General features: G+C 48.2%; 1 protein-coding gene across 5 annotated transcripts; it reads left to right on the top strand.

Annotated features, from left to right (window-relative positions):
• The first annotated feature begins 10,260 nt into the window (after positions 1–10,260).
• LOC144386367 (uncharacterized) lies at positions 10,261–19,342 on the top strand. 5 transcript variants are annotated; one of them, XR_013452070.1, is made up of 3 exons: positions 10,261–10,381; positions 11,535–16,790; positions 16,859–19,342. XR_013452070.1 is itself a non-coding variant. In XM_078087342.1 (3 exons), the coding sequence occupies exons 1-2, from the start codon at positions 10,356–10,358 to the stop codon at positions 12,844–12,846; spliced, it is 1,338 nt and encodes a 445-aa protein (XP_077943468.1). In that variant the 5' UTR covers positions 10,261–10,355; the 3' UTR covers positions 12,847–14,220; positions 16,859–19,342. The 5 variants fall into 5 exon arrangements, 1 of the variants encoding a protein (XP_077943468.1); XM_078087342.1 differs by having other exon boundaries at positions 11,535–14,220; XR_013452071.1 differs by having other exon boundaries at positions 10,262–10,381; positions 11,535–16,365.
• Positions 19,343–20,334: the final 992 nt, after the last annotated feature.

Below are 20,334 nucleotides of genomic sequence, written 5' to 3'. Positions count from 1 at the left end.
TTTTAAATAAAAAAAAAACAGAAGGCAATCAATACAACCATTCGAAAAATGATATGTGGAGTATTCAGTTCAGTGCACATATGTATGTATATATATATATATATATATATATATATATATATATATATATATATATATATATATATATATATATATATATATATATATACTCCCTTCAGAAAACAGCACAAATAGGCTCTAACAAGGTGCACAAATCAGCAAGAAGACAAATATATTAGAGTCTCTAGTTTGAGAAATAGACGCTTTACAGGTCCTGAACTGGCAACTTCTTTAAATGGTACCCACAAAACGCGTGTCACTGTCTACAGTGAAGGGGCGACTCCGGGATGCTGGCCTCCTAGGCAGAGTGGCAAAGAAAAAGCCATATCTGAGACTGGCCAATAAAAAGAAAAGATTTATATGGGCAAAAGAACACAGACATTGGACAGAGTACGTTTAGAAAAAAGTGCTGTCTTTTATGGACAGACAAAAGTTTGAGGTGAGAAGAACATTTGTGAGACGTAGAATAGGTGAAAAGATGCTGCCTGACGCCATCTGTCAAGCACGGTGGAGGTAATGTGATGGTCTGCTTTGGTGTTGATAAAGTGGGAGATTTGTACAAGGTCAAAGGGTTTTTAAAAAAGAAGGTTATCACTCCATTTTGCAACGCCATGCCATAACCTGTGGACAGCGTTTGATTGGAGCCAATTTCCTCCTACAACAGGACAATGACCCAAAGCACACCTCCAAATTATGCAAGAACTACTTGGGGAAGAGGCAGGGTGCTGGTATTCTGTCTGTAACGGAGTGGCCAGCGCAGTCACCACATCTCAACCCCATTGAGCTGTGTGAGAACCCAAGAAATGCCCATCAAACCAATCCAACTTGTGGAAGGTGCTTCAGGAAGGGTGGGGTGAAATTTCTACAGATATCCTCAACAAATGAACAGCTTTGATGCCAAAGGTTTGAAAACTGCTGCCGATGGAGCATTCTTTGACGAAAGCAAAGTAAGAATCATTATTTCTAACCTTGTCAACGTCACTATAATTTCTATTCATTTTGCAACTCATTTGATAAATAAAAGTGTGGGCTGTTTTTTCAAAGAACTGGATCCACTAGGCAGACTGAACTTCAGTACCGAAGTTTATTTTAACACACAGGTTGATAAAGGTTGATACTGGGGAGGCTGGATGCTGGAGCTCCGGACGGGAACTGGCGAGGCAGGGAGAAGAGCTGGTCAAGGCGGAGGAGCAGGACACAGAGTAAAACTAGGGAAGAAGCAGACGGCTGGGATTTAAATCCTGGACAGCAATACCAGTACTAATTGTTAAGCAACAAAATACTATTCGAAAGAACAGCAGCCGGGAAGAAGATTACCACAAGAGTAACTGACGAACTGGCGAAGACTGGAAGATCAGACCGGGCTTAAATACTGGAGGCGAGTAGAGGCAATCAAGAAGATCAGCAGCAGGCAGGAATTGCTTGAAGATCTCAACTAGACCAGCTGACAACCTGGAAGGGGAGGGGGAAAAAACTCCACAGACAACCCCCCTCAACGGGAGCCTCCCGACCCCCTAGGCTTTTCAGGATGGTCTCTATAGAAGTCGTTGATCAGAGATGGATCTAGGATGAGAGAACGTGGTACCCAGGATCACTCCTCAGGACCGTAACCCTCCCAATCCACCAGGAACTGCAGATCCCTCCCACGACGCCGGACGTCCAACAGGCGGCGGACAGTGAAGGCAGGGTGGTCATCAATGAGGCGGGCGGGTTACGGGGGTGGGTAAGGGGGGCACAGGAGACTGACAGAGACTGGCTTGAGTTGAAAAACATGAAAAGTGGGACGTATTCTCATATTGTCAGGCATAGCTAGCTTAACAGCAGAGGGATTAATGACTTCTAGGATGGGAAATGGACCAATGTAGCGGGGTGAGAGCTTACGGGATTCTGTGAGGAGGGGAATGTCTCTAGTGGACAACCATACCAACGAAGGGCTGCTTCTAAGTCCTGGTTAGTCTTCCCTGTTTGGCCATTAGTCTGAGGGTGATAGCTCGAAGACAGGCTGGCCGTGGCTCCCATAGCCTTGCTGAAGGCCTTCCAAACCCTGAACACAAACTGGGGGCCCCGATCCGAAACATGTCTGTAGGGATTCCATGTAAACGCACAACATAATCAACTAGAAGCTCCGCCGTCCTCAAGGCAGTGGGCAGTTTGGGAAGAGCAACAAAATGGGCGGGTTTAGAAAAACGGTCCACAATGGTGAAAATCCCAGAGTTACCTCGAGAGGTGGGGAGTCCAGTAACGAAGTCCACAGCGATGTGTGACCAGGGTCTACCTGGGATGGGGATTTGGTGGAGCAGGCCAGAAGGTGCTCTGCGGGAAGCCTTGCTGCGAGCACAGGTGGTACAGGCAGCCACAAACTCCTGAGTATCCTGGTCCATTTGGGGCCAAAAAAAATGACGTTTGAGCAGCTCCAGGGTGCGTTTGTAACCGGGATGCCAAGAAAAAGGGGAAGTGTGTATCCAATGCAGCACCTGAGAGGTGACAGAATCGGGGACAAACAAGCGGTTAACTGGTCCATTACCTGGGTCAGGCTGCAGTCGTTGTGCATCCCGCACCACCTTCTCGATCCCCCATGAGAGCTGGGCAATGAAACATCCGGATGGGAGAATGGAGTCTGGAGTGGAGCTGTGGTCTTCGGAGGTTTACAGGCGAGAGAGAGCGTCCGGCTTGACGTTGCGAGAACCTGGTCGGTAGATGAGGGTAAAGTTGAAACAGCTGAAAAATAATGCCTACCTGGCTTGACGGGAGTTCAGCCTCTTGGCGGTTTGGAGGTAGGTTCTTGTGGTCAGTCCAAACCACAAAAGGCTTTTCAGCTCCTTCCAGCCAATGTCGCCACTCCTCCAGCGCCAATTAATAGCTAACAGCGCACGGTTCCCAACATCATAATTGCTCTCTGTGGGGGACAGACGACGAGAGAAAAAGGCACAGGGATGCAAACGGTTCTCGGGACCCACAAACTGTGACAGCACTGCCCCGACCCAAGCGTCAGAAGCATCTACCTCGACGATGAACTGCTTACTGGAGTCAGGCTGCACCAAAATGGGTGAATGGGTTGTTTGAGCTTACAAAAAGCATTGTGTGCCTCAGGGGACCAACAGAACCTCACATTAATAGAAGTGAGTCTAGTGAGTGGTGAGGCAACCTTACTGTAGTCTCGGATGAACCTAGCAAACCCCAGGAACCGGTGCAATTCCTTGCGAGACTTGGGGGCCGGCAACTTCTCCACTGCTTTAACCTTATTAGGGTCTGGTTTGACGCTCCCACTCACACACTGAATGATATAGCCCAGGAAAGACACAGTATCCACATGAAAATCACATTTCTCAGCCTTCACAAACAGTCGGTTTTCCAACAACCTGGTGAGAACCTGGCGGACAAATGTGTTCCGCAATAGACCGGAGAACGTCATTAATCAAGACCTGGAAAACAGCGGGAGCGTTAGTAAGGCCGAACGGCATAACCAGATCCTCAAAATGACCTAGAGGTGTATTAAATGCTGTTTTCCATTCGTCACCCTCCTTAATCGGAACAAGGTGGTAGGCATTGTGGAGGTACAGTTTGGTGAATAGCTTGGCACCTTCTAGGGAACACAGATTGGAACTGATCAGTGGTAGTGGGTAGTTATTCTTTACTGTAATCTTGTTTAATCCACGGAAATCAATGCAGGGGTGTAGGGTTGAGTCCTTTTTCTCAACAAAAAATAATCCCGCACCAAGAGGGGAGGTAGAAGGCTGGATTATCCCTGCAGTTAGAGACTCTGCAATATAATTCTCCATAGTTTTTCTCTCAGGGCGTGACAGATTATACAGTCTACTAGCGGGAAGAGGGGCTCAAGGCAGGAGGTCAATCGCACAATCATACGGACGGTGAGGAGGGAGTGAGAGAGCTCGGTCCTTGTTAAAAACCTCTTGGAGATCATGGTATACAAGGGGAACTAAGGTCAGATCAAAGGGGGTTACCTGATTGCTGTGTTGAGTGGCCTCGACCCTAGCAGTCTGAGCTGACTTGAGGCAGACTGAGTGACAGAGAGCTCCAACCCAGGATTTTACCGGTGGCCCAGTCAATATGCGGGTTGTGTGCCAGGGATGTCTCAGAACCACAGGGGTTTTGAGGGAGGTCAACAGGTGAAAGGAAAGTTTCTCATGATGATTGCCTGAAACCGTCAAATCCACTGTGATAATCAAAAGTTATTTTCATGGGCTTAGTTGGGGGTTCGCTGTCTTGTCTTGATTTAAGAGTTAGGTAAGGGGGGAAGCAGGATGTGCCAAGCAGGCAGACACGAGTCTGACAGGATGGGGAGTCAGTTTATGTCCTGGCTGAGGAATGCAAGGTCTGCGGGTAAACTAGCAGATTTACCAGCCAAAGAGACACACCAACACTATTCAACATACACACTCTGTTCGCTGATGTTTACGTTAAGTCAGGAGTCTGGACATTGGATGTGACCGGATCTTTAGATGCGGGAGGTGGGAGGTCCTCCTCTACGCCAGTTTAGGGCCAATAGAAATCTTTCCTTCTCTGTCTTTCAAGGGTTATAAAACATGATGTTCTTGCTGATGTTAGTTAGTTGTTCTTCCGGCCTGTGTGCTGCCTGAACTGCTCCTGCCTTTGCAAACGCAGCGCTGATACTTGACCTGTGATCTGAAATTTCCCAGAACGAGAGAAGTCGTTCGGCTGAATTTTTGACCCCGACCAGGCTCCAACTCTTGAACACGTATTCTTACAACTGGGGAAGTCTTGTGGGTTATGGCCATTGAGAGCGAGGGCAGGAATGGAGTTCTCCACTGTGCAACCCAGTTGTTGAGGCAGTTGAGTGTCCAGCAGGTTAGCCTGAGCTCCAGAGTCTATGAGAGCCAACAGAGACAGAGAAACCCTCCCCACGCAGAGAGAAATCTGCAGCAGCAGGCGAAACTGTGAGGGTGATTGATTTATGGCAGCTTGGCTCGTCAGTACCCCTACATCTACTGTCGAGCCCGGTCTTTTGGACGAGACGGGCAAGTGGGAATGAAATGACCGGGCTTACCACAGTACAGGCACTCCCAGGCCCGGATCCGACGGAGACATTCCTCCGGAGTGAGCCGGGCACGGCCCAGCTGAATGGGCTCCTCTGCCGAAAGTGCTGGGGAAAACTCTGTGCTGTCTGACTAGGCAGAAACACCGGTCAGGGGCGGACGGGTTGATGTAGAAAAGGAGACAAAACTGTGGGAACGAGTGAATCTTTCCTGCCGCCTCTCACGTAGAAGGTTATCTGTCAGGGATGTGGGTGGGGGAGGCAGGACTCAAACGCAGACTTCTCAGGAAACACAAGACTTTAATTGTCAAAAGGCAAAATCAAAAGGCCAAGGGGCAAAAACACACAGGAACCAGGGGGAAACAGCAGGCAGGAAACTACGGACATCCACGACGATAGACAAAGACATGCGTGGCCAAAGACAATGACGCGATCCGTGACACAAGAGACACACGGCTTAAATACACAAGGGAGGTGCAGGTGATTGGACACAGGTGGAAACTATTAGACGATCACAGGGGATGACGGGACAAGGCAGGAAGTGAAGTTACCCGGGGACACAAGTGGCAGAAAACTACAAAATACAGCAGGAAGTGAACCACACCGTGACAGTACCCCCCCCCCCCCTTAAGGGCCGAATTCCAGACGGCTCACACTAGAGTGGACAAGAGGTGGGGGGGAGGGAAACCAGAGACGTTGGTCGGACCACCCGGGAAACTCTGGCGGGCGGCCCGACGAGCGGAGAGCCTCTGGGGGTCGGCCCGGCGGGCGGTCACCAGGCCGGCTCCGGAGCGGCGACTGCAGGGCACGGAACGTCTCTGGAATGGGTGGCTCGGAGACACGGGAAACCTCCGGGGTCGTCGGTGGCTCGGGGGCACGGAACACCGGCGCGGTCGTCGGTGGCGGCTCGGGGACACTGAACACGTCCGCAGTAGTCAGCTGCGGCCCCAGCTCGGGGACACGGAACACCTCCGTGGTTGTCGTCGCCGCCTCGGGGACACGGAACACCTCCGTGGTTGACGTCGCCGGCTCGGGGACACGGAACACCTCCGCGGTTGTTAGGGTTTCGGAAAGCTCTCGAGGGAGGCCTCACTCCTTTGTTCTCGTCCCGGCCGGAAACGAGGACACGAATGAGTCAATTCGTTTAAATTCAAAAATCAAAAAGTATTTAATAACTAAACAACGTTATAAGGAATGCAATTACAAAGTGAAATACTAAGCTAACAGTAAAATATTTTGCAAAATAGAGAATCCTCTGAACAAGTCTAAAGCGACTTATCAAAGCGGCTGCAGGAGAAAGCGGGGAAACAGTCTTTTCCCCGCTTTGGTCCTTTGAAAACTCTTGAGGTGTGTCTTCTTGGGTGCATTTGAATGTCATTGGCTTCTTCTTCAAAGGGTCACCTCTTGGACTGTCCCCTTCACGTCGAGGTGTGAAGCTGCAGCTGTAACCTGAAACCTCACTGTACTATCTGTCCCTCACATTCCAATACACTCAATGTAGATTCAGTTGGCTTTATGCCCCAATGAGTGAATTTAACAAAGCATACATCGTTTAAGTCTTCATCTTTTAGCTAGTACACCTTCATTACATTACATTACATGTCATTTAGCGGACGCGTTTATCCAAAGCGACGTACAATAAGTGCATTCAACCATAGGGTACAAACTCAGGAGAACAAGAAACAAGAAAGTGCAATTTCCTCAAATAAGCCAATTTACAATTTGCTGTAGATGAGTGACGTTACAAGTACAATTTAAGTGCTACACTTTGTTAGTCTTTAGTCGAGGTAGAGTCTGAAGAGGTGTGTCTTTAGTTTGCGGCGGAAGATGTGAAGGCTCTCTGCGGTCCTGATGTCTTCAGAGAGCTCGTTCCACCATTTCGGCGCAAGGACAGCGAAGAGTCGAGATCTAGTCGAGTGTTTTGCTCTCAGTGAGGGAGGGACGAGTAGTTTTGCAGATGCAGAGCGGAGAGTGCGGGTTGGGATGTAGGGTTTGACCATGTCCTGGATGTAAGCTGGACCCGATCCATTCACAGCATGGTACGTGAGCACCAATGTTTTGAACTGGATGCGGGCGGCCACCGGTAGCCAGTGAAGAGAGCGGAGGAGTGGAGTAGTGTGGGAGAATTTCGGAAGGTTGAAGACCAGTCGAGCTGCTGCATTCTGAATGAGCTGCAGAGGTCGAATGGCGGTGGCAGGGAGACCTGCCAGGAGGGAGTTGCAGTAGTCCAGGCGGGAGATGACAAGAGCCTGAATCAGTACCTGCGCTGCCTTCTGAGTGAGAAGGGGACGTATTCTCCTGATGTTGTAGAGCGTGTATCTACAGGATCGCGTTGTCGCGGTGATGTTGGGAGTCAGGGAGAGTTGGCTGTCGAGTGTGGCGCCGAGGTTCTTAGCGGTCAAAGTGGGCATTAGTACGGAGTTCCCAAAGTTGACTGTCAGGTCCTGGGTAAGCGAATCTTTTCCGGGAAAGAGTTCAGTGTTGTCGGGGTTGATTTTAAGATGGTGGGCGGACATCCACTGAGAGATGTCAGTTAGACAGGCAGAGATCCGAGCCGCCACCTGGGTGTCCTAGTGAGGGAAGGAGAGAATTAGTTGGGTGTCATCGGCATAGCTGTGGTAAGAGAAGCCATGCGAGCGAATGACAGCGCCAAGAGAGTTGGTGTAAAGCGAAAACAGGAGGGGACCCAGCACGGAACCCTGAGGAACTCCAGTAGTAAGAGGACAAGGTTCCGACATAGATCCTCGCCAGGTTACCCAGGAGGTGCGGCCGTCGAGGTAGGACGGGAGAAGGGAGAGAGCAGAGCCTGTGACACCAAGTTCCTGAAGGGAGGAAATAAGGATCTGGTGGTTGACCGTGTCAAATGCAGCAGAGAGGTCCAGAAGGATGAGGACAGAGGAGAGAGAGGCGGCTCTAGCAGCGTGGAGTTGCTCTGAGACAGCAAGGAGAGCAGTCTCTGTGGAGTGGCCTGCCTTGAAACCTGACTGGTGGGGGTCAAGGAGGTTGTTACAGTGGAGATAAGAGGAGAGTTGATTAAAGATAGCACGTTCAAGGGTTTTGGACAAAAAGGGAAGAAGAGAGACCTGTCTGTAGTTGTTTTCTTCAGAAGGGTTGAGGGTGGGTTTCTTCAGGAGAGGGTTGACTCTTGCCTCCTTCAGAGAATTGGGAAAACAGCCAGAAGACAGAGCGTTGTTGATGAGACAGGTGAGGAACGGAAGAAGGTCAGGTGCGATAGATTGTAGAAGATGTGATGGAATGGGGTCAAGAGGGCAGGTGGTCGGACGGGCAGAGGTTACTAGGGTAAGAATTTGGTTAGGAGAGAGGGCGGTGAAAGAGGAAAGTGAGGGCGAAAGAGGTGAGGTCGGTGGGACGCGAGAAGTAGGAGGTGGGTTTGAGAAGGAGGAGCGTATGTCAGCTATTTTCTTGGTGAAGTAGTTGACAAAGTCTCCCGGAAGAAGGGTGGAGGGGGGAGGAGGGGTAGGGGGTTCGAGGAGATTGGAGAAGATCGAGAAGAGTTTTTTGGGGTTGGAGAATGAGGATTCAATTTTGGATTGGTAGAAAGAGCTTTTGGCAGCAGAGATAGAAGCAGAAAACGAGGAGAGGAGAGATTGAAATTCAAGCAGGTCGTCAGGTTGTTTATATTTACGCCATCTCCTTTCTGACGCTCGCATGGTGGCTCTCATGGCACGGACCGGTTGAGACAGCCACGGAGCCGGAGGGGATTTACCAGTCCGTCGTGTCGTAAGAGGGCAGAGAGAGTCTAGAGAGGAGGAAAGAGTTGAGAGGAGAGTCTCTGCAGCAGCGTTCGGATGCAAGAGTGAGAAGGAATCAGTTGAAGGAAGAGCTGATAGAACAGAGGATGCCAGCGAGGAGGGAGAGAGGGAGCGAATATTGCGACGAGCCGGTATAGAGTTAGTCAATGAGAGAGATTTGTTAGTTATAGAGAGTGGAAGGGAGTAAGAGATGAAGAAGTGATCAGACACATGAAGTGGGGTTACAGAGAGGTTAGTGGTAGAGCAGTTTCTAGTAAAGATGTAGTCAAGGTGATTGCCGGCTTTGTGAGTAGGAGGAGAGGGACTGAGTGACAGAGCGAAGGAAGAAAGTAGGTGTAAGAGGTCAGATGACTTCTCTGTCTGGATGTTGAAGTCACCCAGGAGGATGAGCGGAGGTCCATTTTCGGGGAAATTAGACATTACAACAACCCATCATTAATGATCACCGTTCATCGCACTTCATCATAAGATCTAAGACAGTTCATGTGGTCGAATTCTCAAGACATTTGCCTCAGTCGGCTGCCTTACATTAAGTTGTTCATTTATTACCTGACAGGAGAAAAAACTCCCAAAAAACCCTCTTTGGGGATAAAATTGGGAGAAATCCATAAAGGACGGCAATTAGCATCCGTCCCCAGGTTTTAACATCACATTGTGACAGAATGTTAAGGTGTACAGTGTTTATATGATTAACATGACTATACATTGTGTTTGATTGAAATTGCATTCACTTCATCTAATATGTTAATGTAATACCTAATATCTGACATCACACAAACTATAATTCTAAAACTAAACATTATTACACGTACTATAATTTCCTGACTAGGGGTGCACTTCTGGCTTAAATCCCTAACACGGTCGTCGTCGGCTCGGGGACACGGAACACCTCCGCGGTCGTCGCCGGCTCGGGGACACGGAACACCTCCGCGGTCGTCGGCTTGAGGATGCAGGAAGCCGGAGTTGCCAGCTGGAGGGAGCGCGAAGCCCCCGGAGTCGCTGTTGCAACCCCTGCCATGACCCCCCCTCAAGGGCCGGATCCCAGACGGCCCTCAAATCGCCAACGGGAGGGAGGGGCCTGGAGTCGGACCGCAAGGTCCATTACCCGCTCCCAGTGGGTCTTGCCCCCGGACGACAACGAAATGGCCTCCTCCTCTGGGGACCATGTGGTGTGGCAGATGCCTACTGAGGGCTCCAGAAGGGGAGACAGAGTAGTACAGGTACCCGGCTGGAACCCCCGGGAGGACCTTTCCCCCATTACGGGCGGCCCGCTGGAGACTGCGTGGACCGCCCATTGCCAGACGGGTTCCCCTGAACTCGTCCAGGGGAAAAAACTCTGCTGAGTCCTTCTTTGGTCGCGTCATTCTGTCAGGGATGTGGGTGGGGGAGGGTGATGGGAAGTGGCCACTTCAGGATCCACCAAAACGTGATTCTGCCCTATACCTCATCACACTCAGAGAGAGGGGACCGGCGACCAAAAGAGACCTGATTGGCTTCAACACGATCCGATGAGGAAGATTTTCACACGAATCGGGTAAGAAGTTGATATTCTGATTTTCAAACGGGGTTTCCTGAATTATAACGGGTGATAACAGATTACAAAGACGGGTATTTAGTACTTTGGGATTTTTTTTAAATTATTTTTTCTCTCTCTTCTTAGAAAATCCAAATTTCGGTTATTTGATTGGGCTTCTAATGATGATAACTTGTCTTTTTATCCGTTTATTTGAAAAATGTGTATAAAATTATAAGAGTAATTGTACAGTATTTCCGGTTCATCAGCATCCAACTTTTTAGACAGGGAGCAATGTGCGCATTTACGATTGTATTCAGACTAACTATCTGAAAATCGCATAATTGTGACCCTTGACCAAGGGGGAAGACAGGGGCAATTTGCGTCGCATAATTGTGACCCTTGACCAAGGGGGAAGGCAGGGGCAATTTGCGTTGCATTATTGTGACCCTTGACCAAAGGGGAAGACAGGGGCAATTGACAATTGTGACCCTTGACCGAAGGGGAAGATAGGAGGGATTTTGAGAGTTCACTGAAATCGCAAAATCTCAGCCCTTGACCTAACAGGAAGACAGGAACAATATCGGGGTTTTCGGACAGTAATCTGAGAACAGATATTTGCGCCCTTGACCTATATTTATTAACCAATAGTTCTGGTTGGGTTTTAACTTGTATTTTTCCTACGTAAAAGAAAATCAAGACTTATAGTGACGACTATATTTTAAGTAATAAAAAGTATACTTCATCACGCCTGAAAGATGGGTGGTGTACACGGTAAAGGTAAAAAGGAAATGGGTTCTCCGGAGGGACCCATTGTGGATCTGATGAGAAGGAAATATGGAGATCAATCTCTAGAGTTTTTGCCCGAGTGGTCAAAAGATTTTGGGTTCCCTGCAAATGGTTCTTTCAGTAGAATAAAACTGAACATGTTACGAACAGGCTTAGAGGGAAAAGAGAAGGGTATAAAAACTCAGAGGGTGATAAAAGGCAAAGACTTGGAGAACATTGAGAAACAAAGTAAATGGTTAAAATGGTGGGAGGATGAATGTGAATGTAGAGAAAGGAAACAAATGGCTAAAGAATTGACATGCGCAAAAACCACATTGGTTGAAAAACCAGATCCAAATGTTATTGAACAAAATGACCGATGTGCTTCTTCTCCCTTGTATTCGAGTCTCACAGGGGCTGGCGGCCCTCTCCTCAACACATGCCCACCACCGTACCCTGCTTCATCTGCAAACCAGCAACCTCCGTCTGCAGGAGCACATATCAAAGTTCACTACACCCGGCAGAGGGAGGAAAAGGAAGCGGCAGTGAAAGCAGCACAGGAACGACTCCTCGGCGAAGAGGAGGAAAAGAGACAGGCTGCTCTCCCCACTCGCTCTCGCTCTCCAGGAGCAACCGGAGGGGACACTTCTGCCATCAACAAACTGATTGCAGAGCAACCATCTACATCAGATGTTTTTTCCCCCTCTTTCGACCCTGAGGGAGTTCCCCCGGATGCAAAATCTGTGCTCCAAACCCCAATGATTCAAGTACCAGGACACTCAGGTCCCATACTTGTTTTCCGGCCTTGGACTGATACGGACATTAGAGCTGCAATGGCTCATCTCCCGCCGATACAGCACTCGGGAAGACTGTTTGCTGAAGCATTCATGGACTTCTGTAAGCAATTCCTGCCCAACTTTGCTGAAATTCGACGTGTTCTAATGAGTCACGTGGGTCCGACTCACTACCAGAAGCTCAACCAGCTGGTTGCAGGAGACACCAGTGCGGCCGATGTTGAATGGAGTTCAAATCAAAATAAGCCGTACAGAGACGCACTCACAGCTTTGAGCGACGGCATAAAGACATTGTTCCCTGACAAAGTGGATATGACTCCCATCAACAATACCAAGCAGGCAGCGGGTGAGTCCGTCCATGATTACTACCAAAGACTTCTCACAGTGTTTAATCTTAACAGTGGCATTCCACAACCCGCCGCGTTAGGAGACGCTCTGGGGACGTGGGAATCACACCTGAAGAATGCTTTCATGAATGGACTATTGCCCGACATAAAAATGAATGTGCAGCGTTCTGTGGCTGGAATGGAAGACTCGCGACCCGCGGATGTAAAGAAACATGCTGCGCATGCGCAATCCATGGACATAGAGAGAACTGACCACGAGGGGAAACGGCGGTCACGTCAGATTGAACTCGCCCAACTGACTATGCTCCAAGCTGTCACTCAACTTGCCAGAAACGACCGCCCACGGGATCCCAACCAACGGGGCGGATTCAGGGGGCGTGGTCGGGATATGACGAGGGGACGCTCCTCCTGGAACCAGGAGGGATCACAGCTGTCTCCACCCAATGACAATGATACGTGTTTCCGCTGTGGCGAACAGGGACATTGGCACAGAGAATGTCCACAAAATGCACCTCGTAGAGGATGGGGGCGTGGACTGGCCAGACGAGGAAGGGGTGGCAACGCACATTCCGATTGACGTGAGGCGGAGGGGGAGACGGCAACCATGCTGAGGCCTCACATGATAAGGGAAGTAAAACACACACACACCGCAGCCTGCAATGAAGAAACGCTTTCTGCACTAACTCCCTGCACTCACACTCACACACCGGAGCAACAACAAGCTCTCGTGGACATCACAGAGCAATTGAGAACACAACAAAAGCTTTCACTTAAACACACATATGCAAAGTTTTCAGGAAAATCATTTGAAAATATGCCCACCACTATGGCGCAAATTCAAGGGAAACTTTTATCGTTTTTGGTTGATTCGGGGGCTACACATTCTGTAATACAACAGAAGTATTTTCCAGGTCAGAAACTTAGTGGAAAACAGGTTTTCTCACAAGGAGCTTCAGGGATGACTATTGTAGAGAGATTTACGGCACCTATGACCAGTACACACACTGACTCAACTGACCCTGAACCAGACATCACAGTAAAACATTCCTTTTTGCTGTCCTCTTGCTGTCCCATTAATCTAATGGGCAGAGACCTCATGTGTTCTTTCGGCATTAGCCTCATCTCCACTCCTACAGGGTTGCAAGTGGTGAGATGCAGAGCCATTGACCAGATGGCAAAGACAGTTATAAGTGATCCAATGTTTGTGTACCAGTGGTGGCTTCCGGTTGACTCACAATCAGAATTGTCCCACCTGGCAGCATCACGCGTCCAGCCTGAGGCAGAGTGCATGGATGCTTCATATCTCCACTGCACAGCTCATGTGTCACATGGGCCAGATAAGCAATATGATGCATTATTTCTACAGGATCTGAATGATCAAATTGCATGTATGACATTGTTTTGGTCCACACTTAAATGTGCTGTTTCCGTTTCTCTCACCCCCTCTCAGCAGCACCTCTTTAATGTGGACTCTTCTTTCCCACACATCTCCTTGTCTAAAGCAGCAACAGACCAATGGAGAGATTTGGGACCCTTTGTCGCAGCGTGCGAGGCATTGGCAGATTGGGAAGCTACACCAGATCCACTTGTGATGCGCTCTCCGTCGACAGGCTTCTTTAAACAGCCATTCGCATTTTGCACACCTGCTCTCAGATCTGTTTATGTCATGGATGAAAATAACATATTTTCTGACACACACACTGATACATTTTTGACTAATGTCTCCTCTATTTCTCCTGCCCTCAGTTCTGTCCCAGACACCTTGTGGGCAGCGCATAAATATGACGTGGGACTCATCAAAAAATGTCAACCTGTGGTCATCACTCCTCGATCAGACTTCCGTCCCCACAAACATCAATACCCACTGCGCCAGGAGGCCATTGGCGGTATAACACCGGTGTTCAACTCCCTCTTAAAGGCCGGAGTCATTGTTCCATGTCCTGACTCGCCGGTAAGAACACCTATTTTTCCAGTTAAAAAGATCAGAGATGCAGGCAAACCAACTGAGTGGCGCTTCGTGCAGGACCTAAAAGCAGTTAATGCAGCCGTCCACGCACGAGCCCCAAATGTTCCCAACCCTTACACCATTATGGCACAGGTTCCACCTGATGCTCGATGGTTTTCCGTGGTTGACCTATCAAATGCTTTTTTCAGTGTCCCTGTGGACATTGACAGTCAGTTTTGGTTTGCGTTTAATTTCAATGGCAAGCCTTACACTTTCACACGGTTGTGTCAGGGCTACACAGAATCACCTACGATCTACAACGAGGCACTCAGGGAAAGTTTGGAGAGCCTCACTTTGTCTCCAGGAACAGCGCTTTTGCAGTATGTTGATGACTGTTTAATTGCAGCTCCAACACAAAAGCAGTGTGAACAGGACACACTCAAATTGCTTCAACACTTAGCAGCGGAAGGACACAAGGCCAGCCTATCCAAACTACAGTTTGTTTCACTGAACGTTCATTTCCTAGGCCATAACATTTCCGGTGAAGGGAAGACACTATCACCAAAACGCATCGCCTCAATTGTAACACTTCCAAAACCACAAACCAAGAAACAGATGATGTCATTTTTGGGAATGTGTTCCTACTGTAGGTCATTTATTCCAAATTACTCCCAACTCGAGCAACCTCTGTCCGCATTGATACATGGAAAAAATCTCAGCGCGCATGATAAAATTCAGTGGCTCCCTGCAGCCTCTCAAGCTTTCACGGACATGAAATGCACGTTACAAGTTCCTCCAACTTTGGGTCTTCCTGATCCTCACAAACCGTTCACACAAACCGTTGATGAACGTTCGGGATGTATGACATCAGTGCTCCTACAATCCCATGGCGACTACGACCAGTAGCTTATTTCTCTGCAAAACTCGATCCGGTAGCAGCAGGCTTACCACAGTGCCTTTGAGCTGTGGCAGCTGCTGAAAAGGCTCTTACAGCCTCTCGTGACATTGTAGGCTATGCTACGCTAACATTATTGGTTCCACATTCGGTTTCACTGATTCTTCTCGAACAGAAGTCGTCTCATTTATCTGCAGCACGTTACCTTCGATATCACACATGTCTCCTAGACATGCCGAATGTTACAGTAAAACGCTGCAATGTCGTCAATCCTGCATCTCTTCTCCCCACTCCGGAGGATGGAGAGGAGCATAATTGTTTGGCTGAGCTGGAAGCTCAGTGCACACCTCGACCAGACCTCGCAGACACACCTCTGCTCAACAGTGACATGGTAATGTATGTTGACGGATCTGCTTCACGGGATCCCCTGACTGGTTCTAATCTTGTGGGTTTCTCTGTTGTTTCAGACTCAACTGTTCTGTGTTCCGGCCCTCTTCCATGTCACCTCTCAGCCCAAGCAGCAGAATTAATCGCGCTAACAGAAGCTTGTAAACTAGCTAAGGATAAAACGACAACCATTCACACTGATTCCAGATACGCTTTTGGCGTGGTTCATGATTTCGGCGCGCTGTGGAGACACACAAATTTTCTCAAATCGGATGGCAAACCAGTGTTACACCACACACTGATAGCAGAACTATTGGATGCCATTTTGTTGCCCACAGCTATTGCCGTTTGTAAATGTGCAGCGCACACATCCGGCACAGGCGACATCGCAAAGGGGAATGAGCGAGCAGACTTAGCTGCAAAAGCGGCTGCTAGACGTCCTCTTCCCAAACCATCACGCCCAGTTCCTGCCATGTGTTCTCTTCCCTCCTCTCTTGCAGCAGTGCAGTCCCTCTCTACTTCAGATGAGAGACGTTTTTGGTCCTCCTCAGGCTCCAAATTCATAGACGGCATCTGGTATGGTCCGAATGGTAATCCATGCTTACCTAAACATTTCTTCCCTCACTATGCGAAATTGACTCATTTGTTAGACCATGTGTCAAAAGGGGGAATGTTAAGTATCATTGATGCAACATGGTTCACAAAAGGCTTTGCAGCTTACGCACAAAGGTTCTGCCAAGCGTGCATAACATGTGCAACTCACAATGTAGGTCGTTCAGTACAGGTGTCACATCATACAGCACATCCACCGCCTGCAAGACCATTTGAACATGTAATGATGGATTTTGTGGAACTCTCCCCATCGGAAGGTAAGAAACACTGTCTTGTAATGGTAGACATGTGGTCGAAATGGGTTGAGGTGTTTCCCTCCAGTAAGCAGACAGCCTCCACAGTGGCTAAAGCCTTGATTTCAGAGATCATTCCCCGCTGGGGAATCCCAAGCAAAATTTCTAGCGACAATGGTTCACATTTTGTCAACCAAGCAATCACAGAATTAAGTGCATACCTGGGTATTGACTTAAAAACACACTGCACATACCATCCAGCTAGTGGAGGAGCGGTAGAGAGAGAGAGAATGGAACATTGAAAACAAAACTGGCCAAATGTTGCACAGACACAGGTCTACCGTAGACAAAAGCACTGCCCTTGGTTCTGATGTACATGCGGATGAGGAAACGAACACGCAGCAACCTAAGCCCATTTGAAATCCTTTTCGCAGTTCCTCCCCATATAGGTGTGGAAGCTCCAGAATGACATGTTAACCTATTGCATTCGACTGTCTTCCACTTTGTCTGATGTAAGAAAACAGGTTGTAGCTGCACTTCCAAGAGAAGCAACGGGTCCACTACACCGTCTGCAACCAGGTGACTTTGTGGTGGTCAAGGACTTCAGGAGGAAAAGTTGGAAAGCTAAACGGTGGCAGGGTCCATTCCAGATTCTCCTGGTCACCCAAACAGCGGTCAAGGTAGCTGAAAGAGCAACTTGGGTCCACGCATCCCATTGCAAGAAGGTTCCAGATCCAGTACCAGCAGTGGGCTCAGGCGACCCTACCCCCACAACAAGTGTCAATCAACCGACACCACCGATCCAGTGACCACGGACGGGCAGTTGACCGACAGACACACAGTGCATTGTGATCTGTGTTGACTGTCTACAACGCGGGTGCCTCACAAGAAAGAAGGTTGGCAGACTCCACATCCCAACGTGTACCTGCGGACCAACACAAGAAGAAGAACACGGCCAGGACCCCTCCACATAGACACAGTAGTCGTTTGTGCCACGACAGTTTATTCATATTATTGCTTGCTTCAGTTTCATTGAATCTCAGCATCTTTTTGTGATTCCGTAGTCCGCTGCCTAAAAGAGTGGGTCTCTCTTATCATGGAACGACAGCGTTCATGGAACCCCCTCAGACGACTGGGGGGGACTCGTGTAACCATGTGTTTATTTGCAGGTGTCACTTTATTTGTGTTGATTCCATATTTTGTCCTCCACCAGAAACATTTAGACGACTTACTTGACCGACGCAACAACTCAACTCACTCTAACTCGACCATTCGCAACCGCACCAAGCGAGCACTGACCCGCCTAGACAACCGGTTCGAAAATGGGATGAACCCATTGAACAAATATTCTGCAAATATGTGGTGGCGCTATGCTCAACACGTAGCGACAAAAGAAAATGCTTCCGACTGTTACGTATGTTCTCCGCTACCCATCAGCACTAATCAACCACGGCTAGCCGTAGCCCCCCTGGGGAAGTCTGAAGGATGTTTCTGCGGGCTCTCGGTTAGTGGGTGGTATGTGCCCCCCATAGTCCTGTATATATCCAACGATAGCGACAAAGATTCTGGCCTTAAGGGTATTCGAGAGGAAATGACCGCCATGCGTTTAATGATTATGCAGAACCGCATGGTACTAGACCAATTGACCGCTGCCCAAGGAGGTGTTTGTGCTATCGTAGGAGAATATTGCTGTACGTTTATCCCTGAGAATGACAAAGACGAAGGCATAATCCATCAGGCGATACAAAACATGACAAAACTTCAGGAATCTATGACAAGAGACAAATCTCCCTCCCCAGATTGGCTCACACGGGTGTGGTATTCATGGAAAGGAACACTAATACAAGCAGCTACTATCCTCTGTGTTCTCTTCGCATTCGTAATTTGCGGTATCCCATTGATCCGTCATACGATTGCCCAACTCCTGGCGAAACAAATGGCTATGTACAGCCTGGGGTCACCTGATGACTCACCACCAAACTTGTTCCCTAGACGCGACTCTGACAATAACCCCAACAGTGACTCGGACTCCCTTGACGAGCTGAACACTTACGACCTCGACACATACGCATAGTGACATAGTGACACACTGTGTGTGCATTCCTGGTGTTCTAAATGTTCTCACAAAAACAGCTTTTATCCCTGCATTTATTAGTATGTAACGTAAATATGATTGATATAATGACCTTTCAACAATATTCTATATCTGAGGCGGTGGATATTGTGTGAAAGGGGATCCAGTTCTGGTATTGTGATTTAAACATGTTTTCATTTCTTTTTTATTTCAATACTGTACACATGACATCTGGGGTGTAACGCTCAAATCCTGTGAGAAGGTTTCCAGTCTTTATCTTCTCCTAACAGATTTCTTCCTATTTTCCCATTTCGGAGGGTTTTTTAGGGAGTTTTTGTTCTGTGGCAGGAAAAGTTTTGTGAGCGATGTCCAGATGTTCAATGTTTTGTGATATTTGATGTGGCAGATTATCAGATGGTAAATTTTTAGAGTAGTCATTCTAAATTGATTGCATAGTTTGTGATTATTATGTAATCAAAAGAGTGGAATGTAATGGTAAAATGATATGTGACCCTTTTAAATGCTTCATTTGTATAACCAGTTTATTAGTTGCAAGTGCTTAGGTCACAAAGGCCCTGACATACAAACTGATGTCTCCCACTTGGATTAGAGGTTTCCAGCGTCATAGCTGTAGAGATTGAACAAAGTGTTTGTTATGTCTATGACCACCTTTGTTTAAGCATGTTGGGAGAGCAAGGACACGGTCAAAGAACTGACGTGTCTTACATGGACAAGATGTTCCCAGTACCCTGGCTGTAGAGACTCAACAAGATGGTTAACGGTTTCTGTTGACGCCACCGATATCTAAATTTAGGTATAAGAACTGCCTCGATGTGTTGGGAAGAAAAGGAGGTTCTTGACAGTCTACTGACCACGTAGCTGTTGTGACCCTTTTTCCCTTGCAAGGAAATAAACGGAGAAAAGACATACTTGACTCAGAGCCTTTGATTCTTACTTAACGATTGTCTGTGCAAAATCTTCCACCACAGACATGCGTGGCCAAAGACAATGACGCGACCCGTGACACAAGAGACACACGGCTTAAATACACAAGGGAGGTGCAGGTGATTGGACACAGGTGGAAACTATTAGACGATCACAGGGGATGACGGGACAAGGCAGGAAGTGAAGTTACCCGGGGACACAAGTGGCAGAAAACTACAAAATACAACAGGAAGTGAACCACACCGTGACATTATCCAATCGGATGACTAGGGAGACAGTTAAGTCGGCAGGTTCATAATGAGCAGCTAGTTCATCCTTCAACTGATCGTTTAGCCCCTTCATGAATACTCCCCGTAAGGAAACATCATACCACCCTGAGTCAGCAGCCTGCGTCCAGAAATCCACAGAGCAACTGAACGATTCCCTTGCCGAAGGCTGAGGAGCCGACTAGAGGCATTACCACAGTGATTGGGGTGGTCGAACACCGCCTTTAAGCGAGCTTCAAAGTCTTTAAAAGTCTGTGAATAAATATCCAAATCAGAGATCATTGCTTCAGCCCAGACCAACGCTCTGCCTCGCAAAAGTCCCACTACATAATTAATCTTAGCTGCATCAGAGGAAAAGGAAAGCGACCGCTGACAAAAAATTAATCCACACAGGAGCAAAAATCCCCGACACTTTTCTAAATCCTGTTGGGATCTCCGATCCCCCCGAGTTGGTTGATGAAAAGGATCACAGCACGTTGATCAATTACACAAGCACATATTTCAGCGCTCGGTGTAATGGCGTCTCCGAGCAGTAAAAACACTGCTTTTTTACACATAAAGACCATCCTCAGTGCCAGTTACGAAAAGCTACAAATCAGGTTGAGATAAGAACCCAGGTGAAGATGAGGGTAACACACACCGTTCCTTTGTTCGAGCGCCTGTGAGAGCAAGTTAACTCCCTTCTTCAGACACAGGTGCAAACCTTAA

The sequence above is a fragment of the Gasterosteus aculeatus genome, chromosome 13, assembly GCF_964276395.1.
Source record: "Gasterosteus aculeatus chromosome 13, fGasAcu3.hap1.1, whole genome shotgun sequence".
Taxonomy (NCBI): Eukaryota; Metazoa; Chordata; class Actinopteri; order Perciformes; family Gasterosteidae; genus Gasterosteus; species Gasterosteus aculeatus.
Note: the sequence above shows the minus strand (reverse complement) of the source record. Positions and strands in the feature narration are given on the sequence as shown.